This window comes from Oryzias latipes, chromosome 21 (assembly GCF_053564925.1).
Source record: "Oryzias latipes strain Hd-rR chromosome 21, Olatipes_Hd-rR_3.1".
Lineage (NCBI taxonomy): Eukaryota > Metazoa > Chordata > Actinopteri > Beloniformes > Adrianichthyidae > Oryzias > Oryzias latipes.
Genome location: NC_136257.1, coordinates 23,236,876 through 23,254,053, shown reverse-complemented (window position 1 = coordinate 23,254,053; position 17,178 = coordinate 23,236,876). Strand labels below are relative to the sequence as shown.

Here is a 17,178-nt window from a genome sequence, read left to right as displayed (position 1 = left end):
TTTATAACCCTAAACATTGGCATTTAATAGTATTTAGGTATACAGTTGTAGAGCTCTTAACATGGATTTGTTGACATGGTTTTAGATTTAGATCTTAGGCTTCTGTGTAACAAATATTCTGTCATGTTTTAAATTGTATTCAATGTTGTGGTTAAAATAACTTTCTGAGCCAACACTAATTTTACTATGTCTGTAGTAATAGTAGATATCTATACAAAAAGCCCTTAGTGTTTGTTTTTTTGTAAACATTTGAAGAAAGTAATCGTTCTGTTTTTATGGGTCGCCTTTATCTCTCATAAAACAGGCAGCAGGCTGAGGACGCCCTCCAGGATTTTCTGGAGAAGATCGAGCCAAACAGTGCAAACACTGGCCTGTTCTCTCTTCAAGAATATGGTAAACTAAACCAGTAGAGTTTGGATAAAACAGGTCAAGCTTTTTTGTTTGTTTATTATAGTCCATGAAGGTTGTAAAAAATGTGTTTTAGGACTGTCTCTTATGAGGGAACGGGAGGATTTCAGGAGAGCCACTATGGAGCCTGTTCAGCAGCTGAGAGACGAGCTGCGCCTCAGATTGTACGAAGGACTACAACAACCACCCAGTGAACATTTAGGACACCTGGAAGCAGTAAAAATGCAGGTATTTGTGTCAAAAATTAAAAAGACTGCGTTCAAGTGTCTACAAGTTTTTTCTTTTCCTCATGAACTTAATTTGCCTTAAATTTGCAGACAGAATGTACAGCGTTTTCAAAGATGTTCATATTTTCATTGCACCTGATAGAAAGAGAAAATAGTTTTTTTTTAAATAATAGTTTTACCACAAAAACAAAACCAATTTCAGTCAATTTCTGCCATTTAGCCATCTGATGCTTAACCCTGTGTGTTCTGCCTTGTGAATTTTAGTTGTGTGAACCTTCTATAAGTTCAAGCTATTCAGTCTCACATCAATCAGACGTTTAAACTCTTGTTTTTATGCTGTGAATTTATCTTCTTCAAAACTTTAATTGCCATTCATGGATCTCTGTTTAAGAGTCTCTAAGTCACCAGCTCTGCCTTCGACTCTTTGAGGGGTTTTCTGTGTTCAAAAGATGAACTGTGTGCTTAAAGAGTTATCCAGGGTCTTAAAAAAGGGGGCCGCGGTTGAGTGAATCATCTTCTCGACATTTTGTCAGCTTTGAGTTGTTCACAAATGCTGGTTTCTTTCCCATGAGCTTCTTCTGTTGGCCCAAAACCTCGGCTTATTTGTTTTTTATTAACCTTTTGTTTGGTTCCCTCATTTTGTGTCTTATCTGCTTTTCTTTTAAGTAAGGTAGTCATAAAAAAAAAGAAAAAAATCAGGATAGATTTTTTTCCAAAGCAAAAATGTCGTAAATTATAAAAACAAATGCAAAAATAACTTTTGTGTGTTACTTTTGAAAAAAAATGTAACTGGGTACTGTGATTTTTGAGATCCTTAAAGTCAATGAATCTGTAAGGTATGTCACATACTTTTTTGTGATTTGCAACTAAAGTTTATCTTGAAAATGTAATTTGTAGTTTCACAATGTTAAATTATTTATTTCTTACTTTTTTAATTGACCAACTACTTTATTGTTCTTGTTTCAAACTTGCCTAACTTGAATTCATGGATTGCTCATGTGTATTACCAACACATTTATGAGTATTTTCCATCAACTACACAAATATGAATGTATATTTTTCTGATTTTAATAATGATCAACCAGATAAAGACTATGAGAAATCATCAGGAAGTCACAATTGCACATCTCCATGAGGAGCAGCAGGACACTGAAGAAGAGATCGGGAGCCTTTATTTACAGGTATTTTTACACACCTCTTTAGAGTTTCTGTATTATTTGAATCAGACATGTCTGCTTGCATATACTCTGTTCTTTTATTTCATAGTACATGATGGGGAATACTTGAGTTTAAACTTTATAAATATATTTCTGTACCATAAAATAAAGAAATACTTCCAGAGATAGGGAATTGTCCTTAAATATTTTTTTTTTATTAATCGAATATTGGGCAATATATGATTGTAATCTTATTCTCATATTATCATTTCAGGTTACAAAACTGCAAAATAACTTTGAGCGTTCATATTATCCCATACTTCAAAATAGTTGTGCTTTCTTCTCTTTTTGTAGAAATATTTTTGTAGTTCCTCAGATATTTTGGTAAACTTCGACAAAGTTCCCAGAGAAGTTTTGGATGCAGACTGCCCTTACCCAGAGCTGAAGGAATCACTGATCCAAGCCTTCCAGTCCATGTCAGAGAGCTACAGGAATAGGCTGCAGAGTTTGCAGGAGCAACTTCAAAACACAGACAGGTACATTTTAATTCGGTAGAAGTCAAGTTTTTCTGTGACTGAAAGCCTGGATAGACACTTTACTTTGTTTCATAAGTCCTTCACGCTGATCAAACAAGGATAATAGGAGGTAAAGATTCTCACTGTTGGTTAAATTATCTGAAAATAAGAAACATTTAATAGTTACATTTATGAAAGACGAGCCATAAAATGTGTATGATACCTACAAAGGGTGAATACTTGATTATTTATCCTTTACCTAATGTAGTGGTAACGGATGTAGCTATGAATTAACTTTTAAATCTAGAAAAAAAAACAAATAAAAAGACAAATAGCTGCTTAGTTTTTTCATGGTTTAATGTTCTATATAGCTGAATGTCTTCTAAACATTTTGCTTCAAAAGAGCACAGCGTTTCAAAGAATTTGAAGCTTTTCCTTTTCATCACTAATGACCCTAATACAACCTCTTGCTCTTGTAGTTATAATAGACAGCAAAACTAAAAGTACAAGGAGGAATTTTCTGAATGGTTTGATATGAGTTTGATAGGAAACGCTGAAAGTATAAGAAAAAACGCTGTAAAAACATCCAAAACGATCCGAAAAGGATCATAATCGCGAGAATTTACAACAGAATTTAAACTAGTCAAATTAAATATCTGCCAATACACTTTGTCTGCTCCGTTTATAAATAGTTTGAGTTGAAAGCAGAACACAGTTCTAAACGCAGTAAAATTGATCTACATTATGGATCCACAGTCACTTAAGCTGCTTTATTCCTTATGTGAGTTTGATTATAAATCACTCTTATAAATTAAAAATAAAAAGAAATTTAAAATATTTATTTTTTGTGTATTCTGCACTGAAATGATTTCAGGTGTTGTGGCTGGTGTTCCGATGACCATCATCTTTTCCAGTTTGTGGAGTCCATGTACACACAGGAGATACCCAGACACAGAGCCCTCTGCATGGACATGATGCGGAGGCTGTTCCCTGGGAAAACAAGACAGGAACTGGTTAGTGGGAAGGAAAAATGACATGTCCCCAGTGGCTTATTAAATAAAACTAAAGTTTATCAAGCTGAAATATCAGTGAGTGCACAGCATGCACAGACAGTCTTACCCAGAAGTCTTTGCTGGGAATGTAGTAAACATGCAGGTATATTTCAGAGAATTACAGAGTGAAATGACTTCTCCCTGACTGATCTGGTGATACAGATGTTCTTTAAGTTGACTCTTCCTGAGAATATCCAGTGAAATCATCCGCAGATCAATAAACATGTTAGTTATGTGGCTTGTTCATCAACTAAATCTTAGTTCCACATTTCCATGGACATTTATGCAGACTCATCTAAAAAAGAACCCCCCCGTCAGAGGTGGTCCTGCAGTGTGACTCGCAGCCTCCCTGGTCAATGTAGCTTCGTTGCCTGAGCAGACTGATACACCTGGACAATGATTTGCTTAGCAAACTGCAGGATGTGCCATTTCGCCCACTGTGGACAATTCGAGCTCGCCACCTCTAAGCATTGCCATGACAACAGCCAGGCCCTCTCTCCTCCCTCACCCACATTCAGGAACCGTTTCAGTTCCAGCTGGGTGCTGCATTTAGAGCCGTGCTCGTTCAGCCTCGGGGGTACTGCGAGGAGGACAGATGTCTTTCTCCACACTCTCTCAGGAATGAAATCAGTGCCGGCACGGCTCTGATTCCACCAAATTCTGCCATTAGTCTTAATTAAACTGGCCTGCTAACCAGCTTGAACTGTGGATTGCTGAACTGAAACCCCAATGATATGAGAGGTCCTGCTTTTCTGGCAGAGTTTGGACTTTTTAGGAGCCAATTTTGTAAATAAAGATAAATAATACAAACATTTATGTTTCTATTTAGCATCCAAAATGGCCATTTCAGTTGGAGTGATAACATTTTGCTGAAAATTGTTCCCAAATCTTTGTTATTACATTGTTCTAGGGCAAGTCTTTACAGTCTAGCAAGAATAACAAAGGGATTGCCTTGATCAAAGTTTATTTTATTGCATTTTGCTTTTATTGCTTGTGCTTTTGCAGTGAAACTACTAACAATGGGATTAGAGGCATAACGTTTCTGTTAAGTACTACTTTATTTGCCCTATTTTACCCAAAATATTCTGAGCAAATACTTTCTTGCAGCACCTTTCAAGTGTAATCCAAGGGAGTTTTGCCATCTTAGCAAAGAGCAATCTTGCATGTTGCAGCTTGTAGACTTAAATATTGTGTTTTTTTGTTGACCTGAAGTTGAACCAGTTTGAATGTTGCTGACAGATACCTCAGCTTACTTTGAGTCAAGAGCTCCCTCTGCTGGTTGGGGATATATTGGTGTTTAAAAACAATAACAAAACGAAAAAACATTGGCAGCAAGTAAGGAAATGCTACAGCAGGATTTCTTTTATAATGTGCGATGCCCAGAGCAGGAACAGCTCACTTACCCTTTTGTTGTTGCTTGTTCCTTTAATTTGTAATGTGCTTATGAGGGCAGCACTCTTCAAACAGAGAAACTGTGTGTGCACAGCATTGTCCCAATGTCCACATTCTTACTGTGTACGACAGTCAAGAGCTCATTGCACAACATGTGCAAACATAACAGTACGTGTACCCAGAACTGCTGACGTCTTTTGTGCACACTCGTACAGTAACACAGGAAAGACGGGGGTGGCGAAGGTGAGGGCAAGGCAAAGTGAAGTATGACGGGTGAATCCCAGAGTTCTTAAAGTTGCATGTTAATAAGCAGGACATGCTTCTCTGACACCGGCACTCCTGTTCCATTGGCAGGTCTGTCAGCTCACTCATTTTCAATAAAAGCAGTCAGGTGTCTAATGCCTTCACACTGTCAGTTAGCCGCTATTAGCCCTTAGATGAATATCATTTCCTCTGTTCCAACGAGGCAGCCAAGTGGGGCAGCCTGTGAGAGCGCTGACACAATGATGAATAGCTATGGGCAGTCTCACACAGAAAAACACTGTTTTCCTTCAGGATGTTTCACAACTAAGTAAAAGAATTTTATCCAACAAAAGTTAGATTTGGAACAGAGGTGTCTCTATGGAACGCCTTCCAATAATACAGACTGTGTCAGAAAGTTGTGCTTGTAAATATCTTTTAACACATCTTCGATTTGCTGCATAAATCACGTGTTACCGTTAGTTTAGTTGTATAAACACGATGCTCTTCATGCTAGCCTTTCAGGTTTTGATCTGGTGAAATATTTTGTAGTCCGCCCATAAATATACTTATGTATTGTAAGTGTTGGTGCTGCAATGTCCTGTCCATTGTCCAGGTGGAGCATGAGCGTTTGTGGGACTCGCAGCGCTTCACCCAGACACAGCTGAAAGTTGTGATGCAGCAGTGGCAGAGAGACCTGGAGGAGCTGCTGGCCAGAGCCCTGGTCACCCTACAGGAGGCAAAAGATGCTCACCTCAAGGAGCTGCAGCTCCACAGGGACCGCCGGCACCAGCAGGAGATCTGCCTACACCTCAGAGAAAAAGTTAATATTCCATTTACACCTTCACAGATTTTTCTTACGCTTTTTTTTTTCTTGATTTTTAACTTAAAATCAGACAAAGTGTTCATCTTTAAACTGGAACAAACACTTTCTTTTACAGTCATTTTACATTATCAGCTGTTAATGTTGTGATCTGTACAGCACCTTCCATTTAGCGTGCAGTACATCTGCTGATGAGGCTGTGTTTTCCACCAAGCTGCCTGACAGCAGCTCCTGCTTTAGCTGCCACTTGGGACGGGCTGTGCATGCAAACAAGATAATAAGGAGGCTTTTGCAAACATGATGCTTCTGTCTCTGAGGAGGGCTATAGTTCACAGTGACATAACAGATTCATCTGATGATTACCAGTCCTAAACAAATTGAATTTGTATTTTGTATGACTACATGTATTCTTTTCAGCTATGTTGGTACAAAGTTGAAGGTTTAAGATCTGTTGAGTGTTTTTATTTCTTTTTAAAACTATTTTGGTTCATTTATTCCTTATTTTTAGTGTGAATCGGCTATGGTTAGGGATTTTAAAGGTAAGCCTTAGATCCATAGAAAAAGTTAGGCAGTTTAACAGATAGTTTGCTCCTTCTGAGGTGTGCTTCCAGAATTTAATATGCCTTTTGAATATTAAATTACAATGATAGGACTATGATAAGACTTGGACCACTGATAAGTTGCTGCGGCACACGTAATTACATTTTTGCCTTTTATAAAAAGCTGCATCAGCCCTGAAAGCTAAAACTAAAGAACATTTTTTTCCAAAAGAAGCTGTGATTTCATTTTCCTTTAAATGCTTCCTGTTGTCATCATCAAGCAAAAAACACTTTTGTGAACCTCTACGGTCGGAAAACCTTTGACGCTCCTGCTGCGTGTGTAAAATTTCGATAAAATATACAGTTGTAAAAGCCCTTGAGGGTTTTAATCCTCACTGCTTGATCTAAAACCAAATCCAAATGTTAATATTCAAAAAGAGCCGAACTGCATGGGCTGAAAGAACAAGAGGATATTTTCAAGGTGCCATTATAAGGTAGAATTGGATCTGCAGGAGTAGCCGCTTATGTTGAGGATGAAATTATGACATGCAGAGCAAGTAAATCTACGTCTGATAAATTCTGAATGAGGTTCAGTTTGTAGTCCTTACCTCAAAAGTAGGTTTCTAGAATTATGTGAAAGTGTCAAATGTATGGGGTTTTTATCAGATACAAATGCTTATGAATTGTCACACAATTAAAAACAAGGATGCTGACAAAGACACTGCAGGCATGAGATGTTTACAGCTTGGTTTTTGTGGCTTTTTTAGGAAAATGTTTAGGGCTTTTCAGCAAAATGCAAATTAGGATAAGGGAGAACATGTTGAAAAAAGGTACAAGAGCAAGAACAGTTATTCTGACAAATATTTTTGACTGGCTAAAAGCTTTTTCTCTATTTCTCTATAGTAAGCCGTGATTGGTCCATCTGCATTTCTATGGCAACCCCTCTCTCCAATCAGGAGTGAGCATGTTAGAAGGCTACAGCCCTTCCACTGAAAGCAGGCTCGGGAGAATCTTCTGTCAATCATTTTATAAAGGCATCTGATCAGTCAGTATATATCTTGAATAACTTACACTACATCACAAATATCATGAAAAAATGAGGATTAGCAAAAACTTGTTAATAAAGAAGTAAGGATGATTATTCTGACGAACATAATGACTGAGTAATGGCTGTTTTGTATTTGATTTCACGCTCTAAAAAAAAATCTAATGATTAGTCAATAGAAGTGGGATGGGATTTGTATTTTTTATTTTTGTTTTTTTTTTGGACCAACAGGTACTTCCTGTTTGGAATGCGAGGGAGAAGTGGTTGTTCAGTCCAGTTCTCATTTACCTTTAATGGCGTCCACTCACTTTTTTTCACTGCTATTTTGATTGTAGCACAATGGCCTACTGTATAACTAGTGAACCAAAATAGATACTTCTTCCATTTGCTTCTGTGACTCCAACATTTGTGGGATGTTAAGCTGAACCTGGCTGCTCTGGCAGCAGTGGTATGAGTTAATATTGTATAAAACACTGCCTGTATTACAATGAGATTTGGGTCAAGAGTTACTGATGGGGAAGTGCATATAAATGTATATTTTATGGACTGCAATTTAAGAGTGGCTCATAGCCATGGTTTAAGTAAAAAGGTTACTTTTCCAACATATAATGGCTGCATTTAGCTCTGTTAAACACTTGGAAAATTAGAGACTATTATAAGAAGTTCATTTTTCCCCCAGACAACTGTCTTCATTTGATATTTTAGTCCAGATGAGAACACACAAAAGCGATTTTTGGTCAATCCAGACCTTTTGTTTGGAAGCAAGACAGTTTGTTGCTGTGTGACACTCTTCAGGGGAGGGGGTGGGGGTTGTAAGAAGAGGAGAAAATCCAAGATGATTTATTTCTGACTTGTCACACAGACTTCTTTTTGACAACCAAAGAATCTGCTGGATCCATGTGTGGGGATATGGGTGACACATGACAGCTGTGATGCACAGTTTAAGAGCAGGGGGTGCCACGCTTTGGCAAGGATGAAATAAGATGGACGATTGAAACATCGAGTCTGAATTTCATGCCTGAGACATTTCTCATCTCGCTGCATTTTATCGCTGAAAGACAGGCTCTTCTTTTCAACTCATTAGCCGTTTGTTTGGTGCTATTCTGGCTGCTTTAATTAGCCGGTATTGTTCTTGATTTTGTTGTTCATTCCAGGCTTTTATTTTGTCTTTGCCTTCATTTTACCTCCTCCTTATATCTCGCCCCCAGGCGTCTTTGATGAGTGATTGTGTTTTCCTCATGAGTGAATCGAGCCTGGAGGGATGACAGATTGTTGCAACATGTTCAGGTGTTGAGGAGATGAGAAGGCCAGCAGGGCAAGCGACGGAACAATAAAGAGAGGAGGGATTTTTTCTTTTTTATTCCGACAGTCGTGGACATGGAAAATAAATATATTTGCGCTGGTAAATTTATTCAACGTGTGTTTCAGTCGGTAGTGAGGGTGTTCTCTGGGCAGCATGTCTGCATGTCCTCAGTGTTCCCTTGGTAGTTGATATCAGCGTGAGCCATGCAAGGTCAGAGCTGACAGCTCTCTGAAGAGTTAATGAGTCATGTGTGCAGATTTTCTTCTTTCCAGGGTAAAGAACCACAGAGAATTTCTGATTCTGCCAGCTGCGGGACTATAACTATAATTACATGGTTTCCTTTTTTGTCATCTCATAATGGACATTAGTTCTAGGCAGATTTTCCAGCCTTGTGTAATAACGCTACCCGAGTCGAGTGGTCGCACATGTGGAGGAGTGATGCTTCATTTTCCACAGAAGACTTGCTGTTTTTCATCAGTTTATATTTAATCTGTTCACACTTTATGTTTCATATGTATATTGAAGGCTTGTCATTGAGTGGCACACGGCAAGAAAAGTTCCAGAGTTGCTGCAACGCCCCCAACAGAAGAGATTTAATTGTGCAGCGATGCTAACAAAAGCTTTGAGCGGGCTGCAGCGCCCAGATAAAAACACTATCATTCTTTTGTCATTCTGACATCTCCCAACGCCTTCTTCTTCTTCTTCTTCTTCTTCTTTTTTGCTGCCATGAAAAAGGATGGAGTCCCAATTCCATTTAAATTCCCCAGGAATTGAGATTCTAGCGACAAATATGCTGATTATAATGCCATTTTATTCTTTGTGTTGTGTAAAATTCCTGTTTCATCTCTGCATCAGCAGCAAGTCACACCATGTCCTCTCAATATGTTTTATATCAGAACCTGTTATGCTGCCATCCTATGTGATTTCATGCTGCAAAATCGTTTTTAATATGTCCTGTAACTGCTAACTTTAAGACATCATGATAACAATTTAAAGGTTTAAAACGTCAAAAAAAAAAACACTATTTACATTCTCCTGGGTCTGGGTCAGGGGGGGGCAAACCATTAAGCAATTTAATCTGGCCCTTCAAACTGGAAGAAATGAGATATTCCTTATTGATTTTTTTATTTTCCCTATAATTCTAGTATCTTTCCATAGATGGTGCACTACAAGTACTGTACATTGACCTTTGTCGAGGTTCATAAAGTTATTTTTGCATTCATTTGGTGTTGGAAGATTTGATGTCTTTCTGACCTATAAGTGTGTTTTATCAGCCAAACAGGCATTTTTCCGATCATTCCATCGCCACCTGAACGCAGCATTTCTGTTTGTGTTTTTCAAGTTTGTGTTTTTCCCTGATTGACATCAACCCATTGGTGCAATTGGCTCTAAAATGAGAACAAAGTCAAAGTATTGAAACAAAATCTCCAAAAATGTTCAGTTTTAATCCAAATTAAAGCATGTTTTTGTTCAGAAACTATATTTTTATCTCTCTCATGATATGGATTACCAAAACACTCCATGGATATTGTCCTGGTCCAGCCCTTTTAGAACTCTTTGTGGCCCAAGAGTAAAAAAGTTTGCCCATCCCTGGTCTGGGTGATAAAGACATTTATCTTAATTAGAATCAAGTTATGTGAATGCTTTGATTGTTTGTGCATGCTTGTCATGTTGTCGGAAAAAAAAGTATTTCCTTAAATTGTTTGGACCACTTCAAAATGTGTTTAGTTGCAGAGAACTCAAATGCAGGAATCAGGTCTGGTTCTGGGATCTGCTTTCAACTGTACAGTTCAAAACCCTAAAGATGGGATTTTTCCGTTTTTTTATTTTTTTTAAAGTAGTGGAATTTGTTGCTCCCACACCTTCAAGTATCACACATCACACTGCTTTAGTGAAGCATTGCAAATGTCTTTAGTATGTTACTTTCTTTTGCTTAAATTAATTTGAAAAATTACCGTAAGTATCAAGATGAAACTGCAGTTGATAATCAAGCTTCATTGTGACTAGAAATACCCACAAAGCCTTTTAGCATTTTATTGATGCTAAAACTGAAGTGAATTAAAGGTTTAGTAGATTTAGTTTGTTTTTCAGTGATTGTCAGTTGTAATGTGAATCAATTTTGCGCTTGTTTAAATTAGCACATTAAATAAAATAAACGCAATTTACATGCTAAGACGCAGTGATAAACAAAACATTGGACTTTGGCTTTCCAGGTAAAATTAGTGAACGCCAGCATTAATGTCTTTTTACATCTTCATTTTTTTTCTCAACTTAGCCACTGAGGACTGACATGCTGCCTGTGATTTCAGTAAGAAACATTTTACTGAAAGTGATTATGTAGAAATATTATGATTTTTAAAAGAGAAAACGTTTTATCTTGGGGTTTAACAGTGTTAAGTAGGAGAGGATTAGACGGTGGATCATTTTTAAAGTCCCTTTTCAAACACACAGCAGCTGCTGCTGCTTCAGGAGGACTATTAAACGCAATTGACTTGATGATAACGACGGGTGCTAATGTGTGTGAGGCCAAGCTCATTTTCAACTTATTCCTTTGGGGGTTTCTACGCTCTCTGCTGAAAGATCTGCAAATCCGTCTCTCAAGTCGGAATGCCACACTTCAACACCCAGCAGATCAGCGAGAAGCTGCTCCCATAACTAACCCTTCGCTCACTCCTTCCCTAGCATTAGGTGTTGTGTAAAAAAAATGTGCAGGGAAAGCATTTATTTCTTTACTTCAACGCAGGACTTTTAAACCTGGCCACTTCATCCGTCCATTTTCTTAACCTGCTGTATCCATTTAGGGGTCCCTGGACTGCCAGAGCCAAACCTGGCTGCTGTTGGGCAAAAGGCTTTGGAACATTATCTAAATGCATCTCTCAACGCCTTGAGATTTTGATATTATTTGAAATGTATTAAATGAACAAATGAATAAGGATTTCACGCTCTAAGATTTTTTTCACATATGAAACACAGCATTTCTCTATTTCTTCAGTGCTTTGATGGATCCCAAGGGGATTTAGCATGAAGTGAAAAAAGCGCTTCTGTCACCTCTGGAATTCATGCTGCACTTTGTCAGCCAGTTGTCTCCGTGTAATTCTTTAGGAGCAGCTGCCGATTGACAATAATCTTGTGTGTTTGTAGCTGCAACAGTGGCGGGCCCAGCAGGAAGAGGTGGCAAAGCTGGAGGCAGCTGTAGCAGCAAGACAACAAGAGGAAGAGAAAGTGAAGCTAAAGAGGGAGAAAGAGAAGGAAGATGCAGTCAGGATGCAGCACAAGGAAAAGGTAAGTCTACTTGTACTATCCTAAGACCCCACCGTTACATTGACGTGTTATCCATACCATGACAAAGGTGGATAAAAGTGAAGAGGATTTCATGTAATCCATGGACACCAGTGAAGATCACAAACCTCCCAATGTTAAAGTGCTTAGAATAGCACAAGGGTTACAGCTTGGTTTTACCTTGAATCCGATGAATACACAGCTTTTATGATTAAATCTGATCAAAACAAGACAAGTTTACATATTTCTGTAAAAGAGAGCACACTACACTGCAACATTTCTTTCAAGAACGTGGACGATGTCTTCCTTAGATCTCCACCGTTGATGCTGTGCAATGTGCAGCTTCTTCCTCTTTGGTTAAAGTAAACATATTGTTCATGCATTTTGTTTACTTAAGATGCACACGATGGGATCAAAATGTGAAGAACCCGGTGGATAAATTGCATTGATTTGAAGGATGTCAAATTGGATGCACATGCTGTTACAATTATTTGGGGCTTTTGATGTTTTTCTCTGCGTTTACTGAAGGCACAGGTGTGATAACATCATATTCCTGGCTGTTTAATTAACTCGCTCCTCGGGGGTCTGCTAGGAGACTATGGGCAACCTGAGACACGCACTGATTAATGAGGACATTTAGGCCTCATTGGATTCCATAATTTAGCACAATAGTCTGGGAGTCATTGAAATAACTCATTGTCTCTGTTTACACTTATCTGATTTCGGCTCTGTCTCAATCAATAGGACATGATGATCCTCAGAGTTTTATGAGTCAGCCAGTTGGTGATTGTGTGGCTGTTATTCATTTAAACTTTTGTGTAATATTTGTTTTGTTTTTCTCAGGTAAGACAGTTTTATTTGACACAGCTAAAGAGGAGGGAGGCGCTGGAGCGGAGGGAGGAAGAGAGACTTGCCGCTCTGAGGAGTGTCATGGAGGAACAGGCAAGGCGGGACAGGCAAAGGTAAGTTGGATCCGTTTTTTTTTCATTAATCGATGGTTTGTCAGTATCCTGAAAGACATTCAAGATCTAAAAAAAAAAAACGTTTTTTGATTTGTCTACTTTTTTCTCAAGAGACTCACTCCAATGACAATTGTATTGTTAGTAAATGGCGTATACTTGTATAGCGCTTATCTACCTACAAGGACAAAGCGCTTTTACTGTCACAGACCCATTCACCCAGTTACACACACATTCACACACTGGTGGCCGCACCACTGCCAAACACAGGCGCACACCTACCACCAGAGGCAAGGTGGGGTTCAGTGTCTTGCCCAAGGACACTTCGACTCATGGGCGCGCAAGGCGGGAATTGAACCTGCAACCTTACGATCATGGGTCGACTGCCCTACCGCTGCACCTTGGCAGTTGTAGCAATTGTATTTTTTGGTGTTTTTAGCATCTTGTTGTAGCATTTTTCTCATGATGGAGGACATGTATATAAAAAATTCAGCTTAAAATAGCATTTCTGTGTATTTCTTTATTCAAACCATCATGATCAGGAGTATACATAAAAATGGCGTTGTAAAAAGCTTGTAGTTGTGACGTCAAAGCTACAACTGCAAGCTGCAAGCTCTCTGCTGTGCTCCATTATGATGCATCCACTTGTAGACCAATGGATCCGTGTACATCTTTGTTTTCCTCGTCCGTACTGGCATCTAGCTCAAAACTGTATGGCTGGATAGAACCAATGTTGCTCGCCATCTTTGTTTCACCGGTAATATTAGGTTAAGTTTGTGTGGGACTGTAAGCCAGTGGGAAAGAGTGTAAACAGATGGATCATGGAAAAGGGGGGGGGGGGGGGGGGCTTACTCCATTTCTACTGGACTACAGCCGCTTTGCAGAAACGATATCCTTGAAAACAAAACAGGTTTTTAGATTTAGCCGTAAAACGGCATAATCATAATTCAAATTACACTGGGAAAAATAATTTAAATAGATCGAATGATGATCGGAGTGGGACTTTAAATTCTAACTTAAATTCAAGGGTTGAAACCTGGACACTGACTCTATTACGTACTTAAAACGATTTCTTCCTCTCCTCAACAAAAACATATATTTATTCATTTCCAGCAATGTTTGCCCTCATTGTCTTTCCTTTTTTACTCAGACTCTAAATGCTCTTGCAAAATTTGGGGTTATATTTAGTGTCTTTACCCTGCTGTGGGCAGAAATGTAGAGAAGAAGGAGGGTCTAATGGCAGGGATGCCCGCTTTAGTTTAGTTTAGTTTAGTTTAGTTTAGTTTAGTTTAGTTTAGTTTAGTTTAGTTTAGTTTAGTTTAGTTTAGTTTAGTTTAGTTTAGTTTAGTTTAGTTTAGTTTAGTTTAGTTTAGTTTAGTTTAGGCATTACCAATTGAATTCTAGGACTTTATGTTCTTTATGATTTCATGTTCATTATACAATTACCGGTATGAAGCTCATTGAGACGACTATTGTTGCAATGTTGGGCTACATGCTTAAAATTGAATTGAATTACTAGCATAAACGTGTTTCAAAAAGGAGAAGGATCTCTAGCTGATCAAGGTGGGCTGAGTTTGGTCCAAATGTCCAACTCCTCCTGTGTGCAATAATACAACAACTTACATGACCCAGAAAGTGCTTCATGGTGACTTTACAATAACTTTTTTTCTTTTCCCACAACCTTTTGCTTGTGTCTTAAGGCCAGCAGCCTCCATACTTTTGGCCTTGTTTCCCCATCTGAAAAGTGGTTCACTGCTTGTCCTCTGAGAGGAGTTAGAGCTCCTTGTTCCGACTTGACTTAACTCACGTCTTTTATTTAAAAAACACTACACGGAAAAGACTTACATTAGTGGATAGAGCTTGATGGACTTATCTTAATAAGTTTAATGTCAGTATATGTCTCTCAATAACTTCTGCTTAAATTTTGTTTTATCTCTAGTTACTCATAAAATGTGTTAAATGTATAGATTCATAACCGTAAAATCATCAGGTGAATGGTGACAGAAAGTTGATTTACTTGCTGAAGCTTGAAAGGAAAACATCATCTGTGTGCACACTTCAGTGGGAATCGCACTTTACTGAAGTACAAACCTTTTTGTCTTTGACAACATGGAATTTCTGAAAACATTTCTACCTGTAAAAGCAACTTTTTGTGTTTGAAAAGGTTTTATACATTTCCCAAATCTTTTCTTTTACTACTTGATTTAAATTATTTTATAATAAACCATGAAAAACCAACACTTAGACTACACAATTCTAACGGTCTCACAAGACTGTTGTCTGATGGATGCTGACACACTAACGGAAAACTGCTCTGTCTGATTGTCCATATCTAACTGTCTAACAAAAAGGCAAAAGTTAACAGATCCTTTATTTATTAACCAGTCAGGTATCATGTTTATAACTTAGTTCAGCAGCGCCAAAGCATAACTATTGAATGTGATTTTTTTTAAACTTTTGTCCAGGGGAGAAACCCCTTCTCATTTTGTCCATTGTCACAATTAAGCCCCTACTCTTATGTTTTAGGTGTTTTTAATGTGCTCTTGTGGCATTTTGCTCATGATGGAGGACCTATAAAAAGAAAATTAAGCTCAATTTGCATAATCATAATTAAAAGACCACTGGGAATAGTTTTAAAATACCTCAAAAGATGATTGGAGTGGGATTTTAAATTATGTCAACAAGTCTTAATAATGTCTCTCTACGTGGCACCTACATTTTCAAAAAGTTTTTTTTTTCTCCTCTGTTTTTCTTCCCATCCTTTAGAAATAGTCAAAATCCACCCCTGAATCATCTGTTGCAGTGTGTCATACTTCACATCCATTGCTGGTTATGGATTATTTCATAGCTTTGTGATGTTTAGCCCTTGTGCTATCCTAGGCACTTTAACATTGGGAGCTGGGTCATCTCGACCCATTAGACAGTGCTCTGAACCTTTATTCTTCAATGACTTGGGATCTTCACTGGTGTCCATGGATTATCCACCTTTGTCATGGTATGGATAACACGTCAATGCAAGGGTGGGGTCATCTAAGATAGCACAAGGGTTAGATAAACATAAGTATTTTATTTTGTGAATAAATAAGTAAAAAATAATAGACTAACCTTGTTTTTCCAGAATTCAGAATGGTCATATTTCTTCCAGTTTTGGTCCCCTTTGGCAGAGTATTCTGACCATGAAGCACTAAACTTGACATGACGTCTGCCATCTGTTTCTACTGACACGCTCAGACACTTGCATTTATGCATTCAAACGGGAAGAATTTTGGCTATGAGGGTAAACCGGGGGGGGCTGAGAAAAAGATAAGAACTGATGATGGAGTGAGGAGTCTCTCCCTGGCCCCGTCACAGCCAGAGGCAGGCTGTGTGGGAACTGATAGGTAATGCTGCCTGTGGCCATGGCAAAAGAAGAGAAGCATCTTGGAAGTCTGATGTCCACATCCTCTCTCTGCTTCCCTCAGGGTGCAGTTACGGGCAGATATGTTGCTGCGGCGACAAGAAGAGAGAGGGGAGCTCGAGCTTGAGCGGCAGAGAGAAGAACAAGCCAGACAGAATCGTCTGGAAGCTCTCAAAAAGCAGGTCAATCATTAGCCGGGCTTTACACTTTCAGCCTGCCGGTTTTCCTGTCAGATAAGATTAGTGACAAGGGAAAAAAAATGGATTTACTGTGAAGAGACATCAGTGCCACCTAATGGCTGACTGTAAAAATACAGAAGTGTCTTATTGACTTTGCGTAATGGGTTTTATTTGTATAAATGTAGGTGGAGGTGGTGGCAGAGGCAGATCCAGTGAGGATGACAGCTAACACCAAGGCTTGGAGCAGCCGGGTGCTGGATAAAGAATACCAGAAGCCTCTCTACAGCCTTAACACATACACAGACACGCAGGCACGGTTATTAATTTTTTGTTTAAAAGATTACAAAAACTACCTGTGTGATTATTTTCTCCAAGTTCCTCACCTTTAATTTGAATGTTTTACATTTACATGATCATCTCCCACCCTTATTTTTTTCTGTCAGTCAGTCAGTCACGTTTTGTGTTTCGTTTCTTTCTCGGTGAGCCTGACCTCTACTTTTGGGAAAATTGTGTAAGATTTGTCTAGTCAAACAGAACTTGTCCTTATTTCAACCAAAACTTCAAAGCCACTCTGTCAATATGTAAACTTTGGAATCTGTGGCTGGTTATGTTCATTATGTACAGAACATGTTAGGATTTGGTTATTATGTAACACAAGCAGTG

At 38.5% G+C, this 17,178-nt stretch overlaps 1 protein-coding gene across 4 annotated transcripts in view; it reads left to right on the top strand.

Moving 5' to 3' along the window:
- The window catches only part of LOC101174632 (coiled-coil domain-containing protein 148), a 30,678-nt gene that overhangs the window by 12,899 nt on the left and 601 nt on the right, over positions 1 to 17,178 (top strand). For all 4 annotated transcript variants that reach the window (XM_023950639.2, XM_078939609.1, XM_023950641.2 and 1 more), the window contains exons 5-14: positions 305 to 393; positions 485 to 636; positions 1,721 to 1,816; positions 2,147 to 2,328; positions 3,182 to 3,320; positions 5,608 to 5,814; positions 11,843 to 11,983; positions 12,824 to 12,942; positions 16,401 to 16,518; positions 16,701 to 16,826. In XM_023950639.2, the coding sequence (XP_023806407.1) occupies positions 305 to 393; positions 485 to 636; positions 1,721 to 1,816; positions 2,147 to 2,328; positions 3,182 to 3,320; positions 5,608 to 5,814; positions 11,843 to 11,983; positions 12,824 to 12,942; positions 16,401 to 16,518; positions 16,701 to 16,826 (1,369 nt within the window). The remainder of the gene's footprint in view (positions 1 to 304; positions 394 to 484; positions 637 to 1,720; positions 1,817 to 2,146; positions 2,329 to 3,181; positions 3,321 to 5,607; positions 5,815 to 11,842; positions 11,984 to 12,823; positions 12,943 to 16,400; positions 16,519 to 16,700; positions 16,827 to 17,178) is intronic.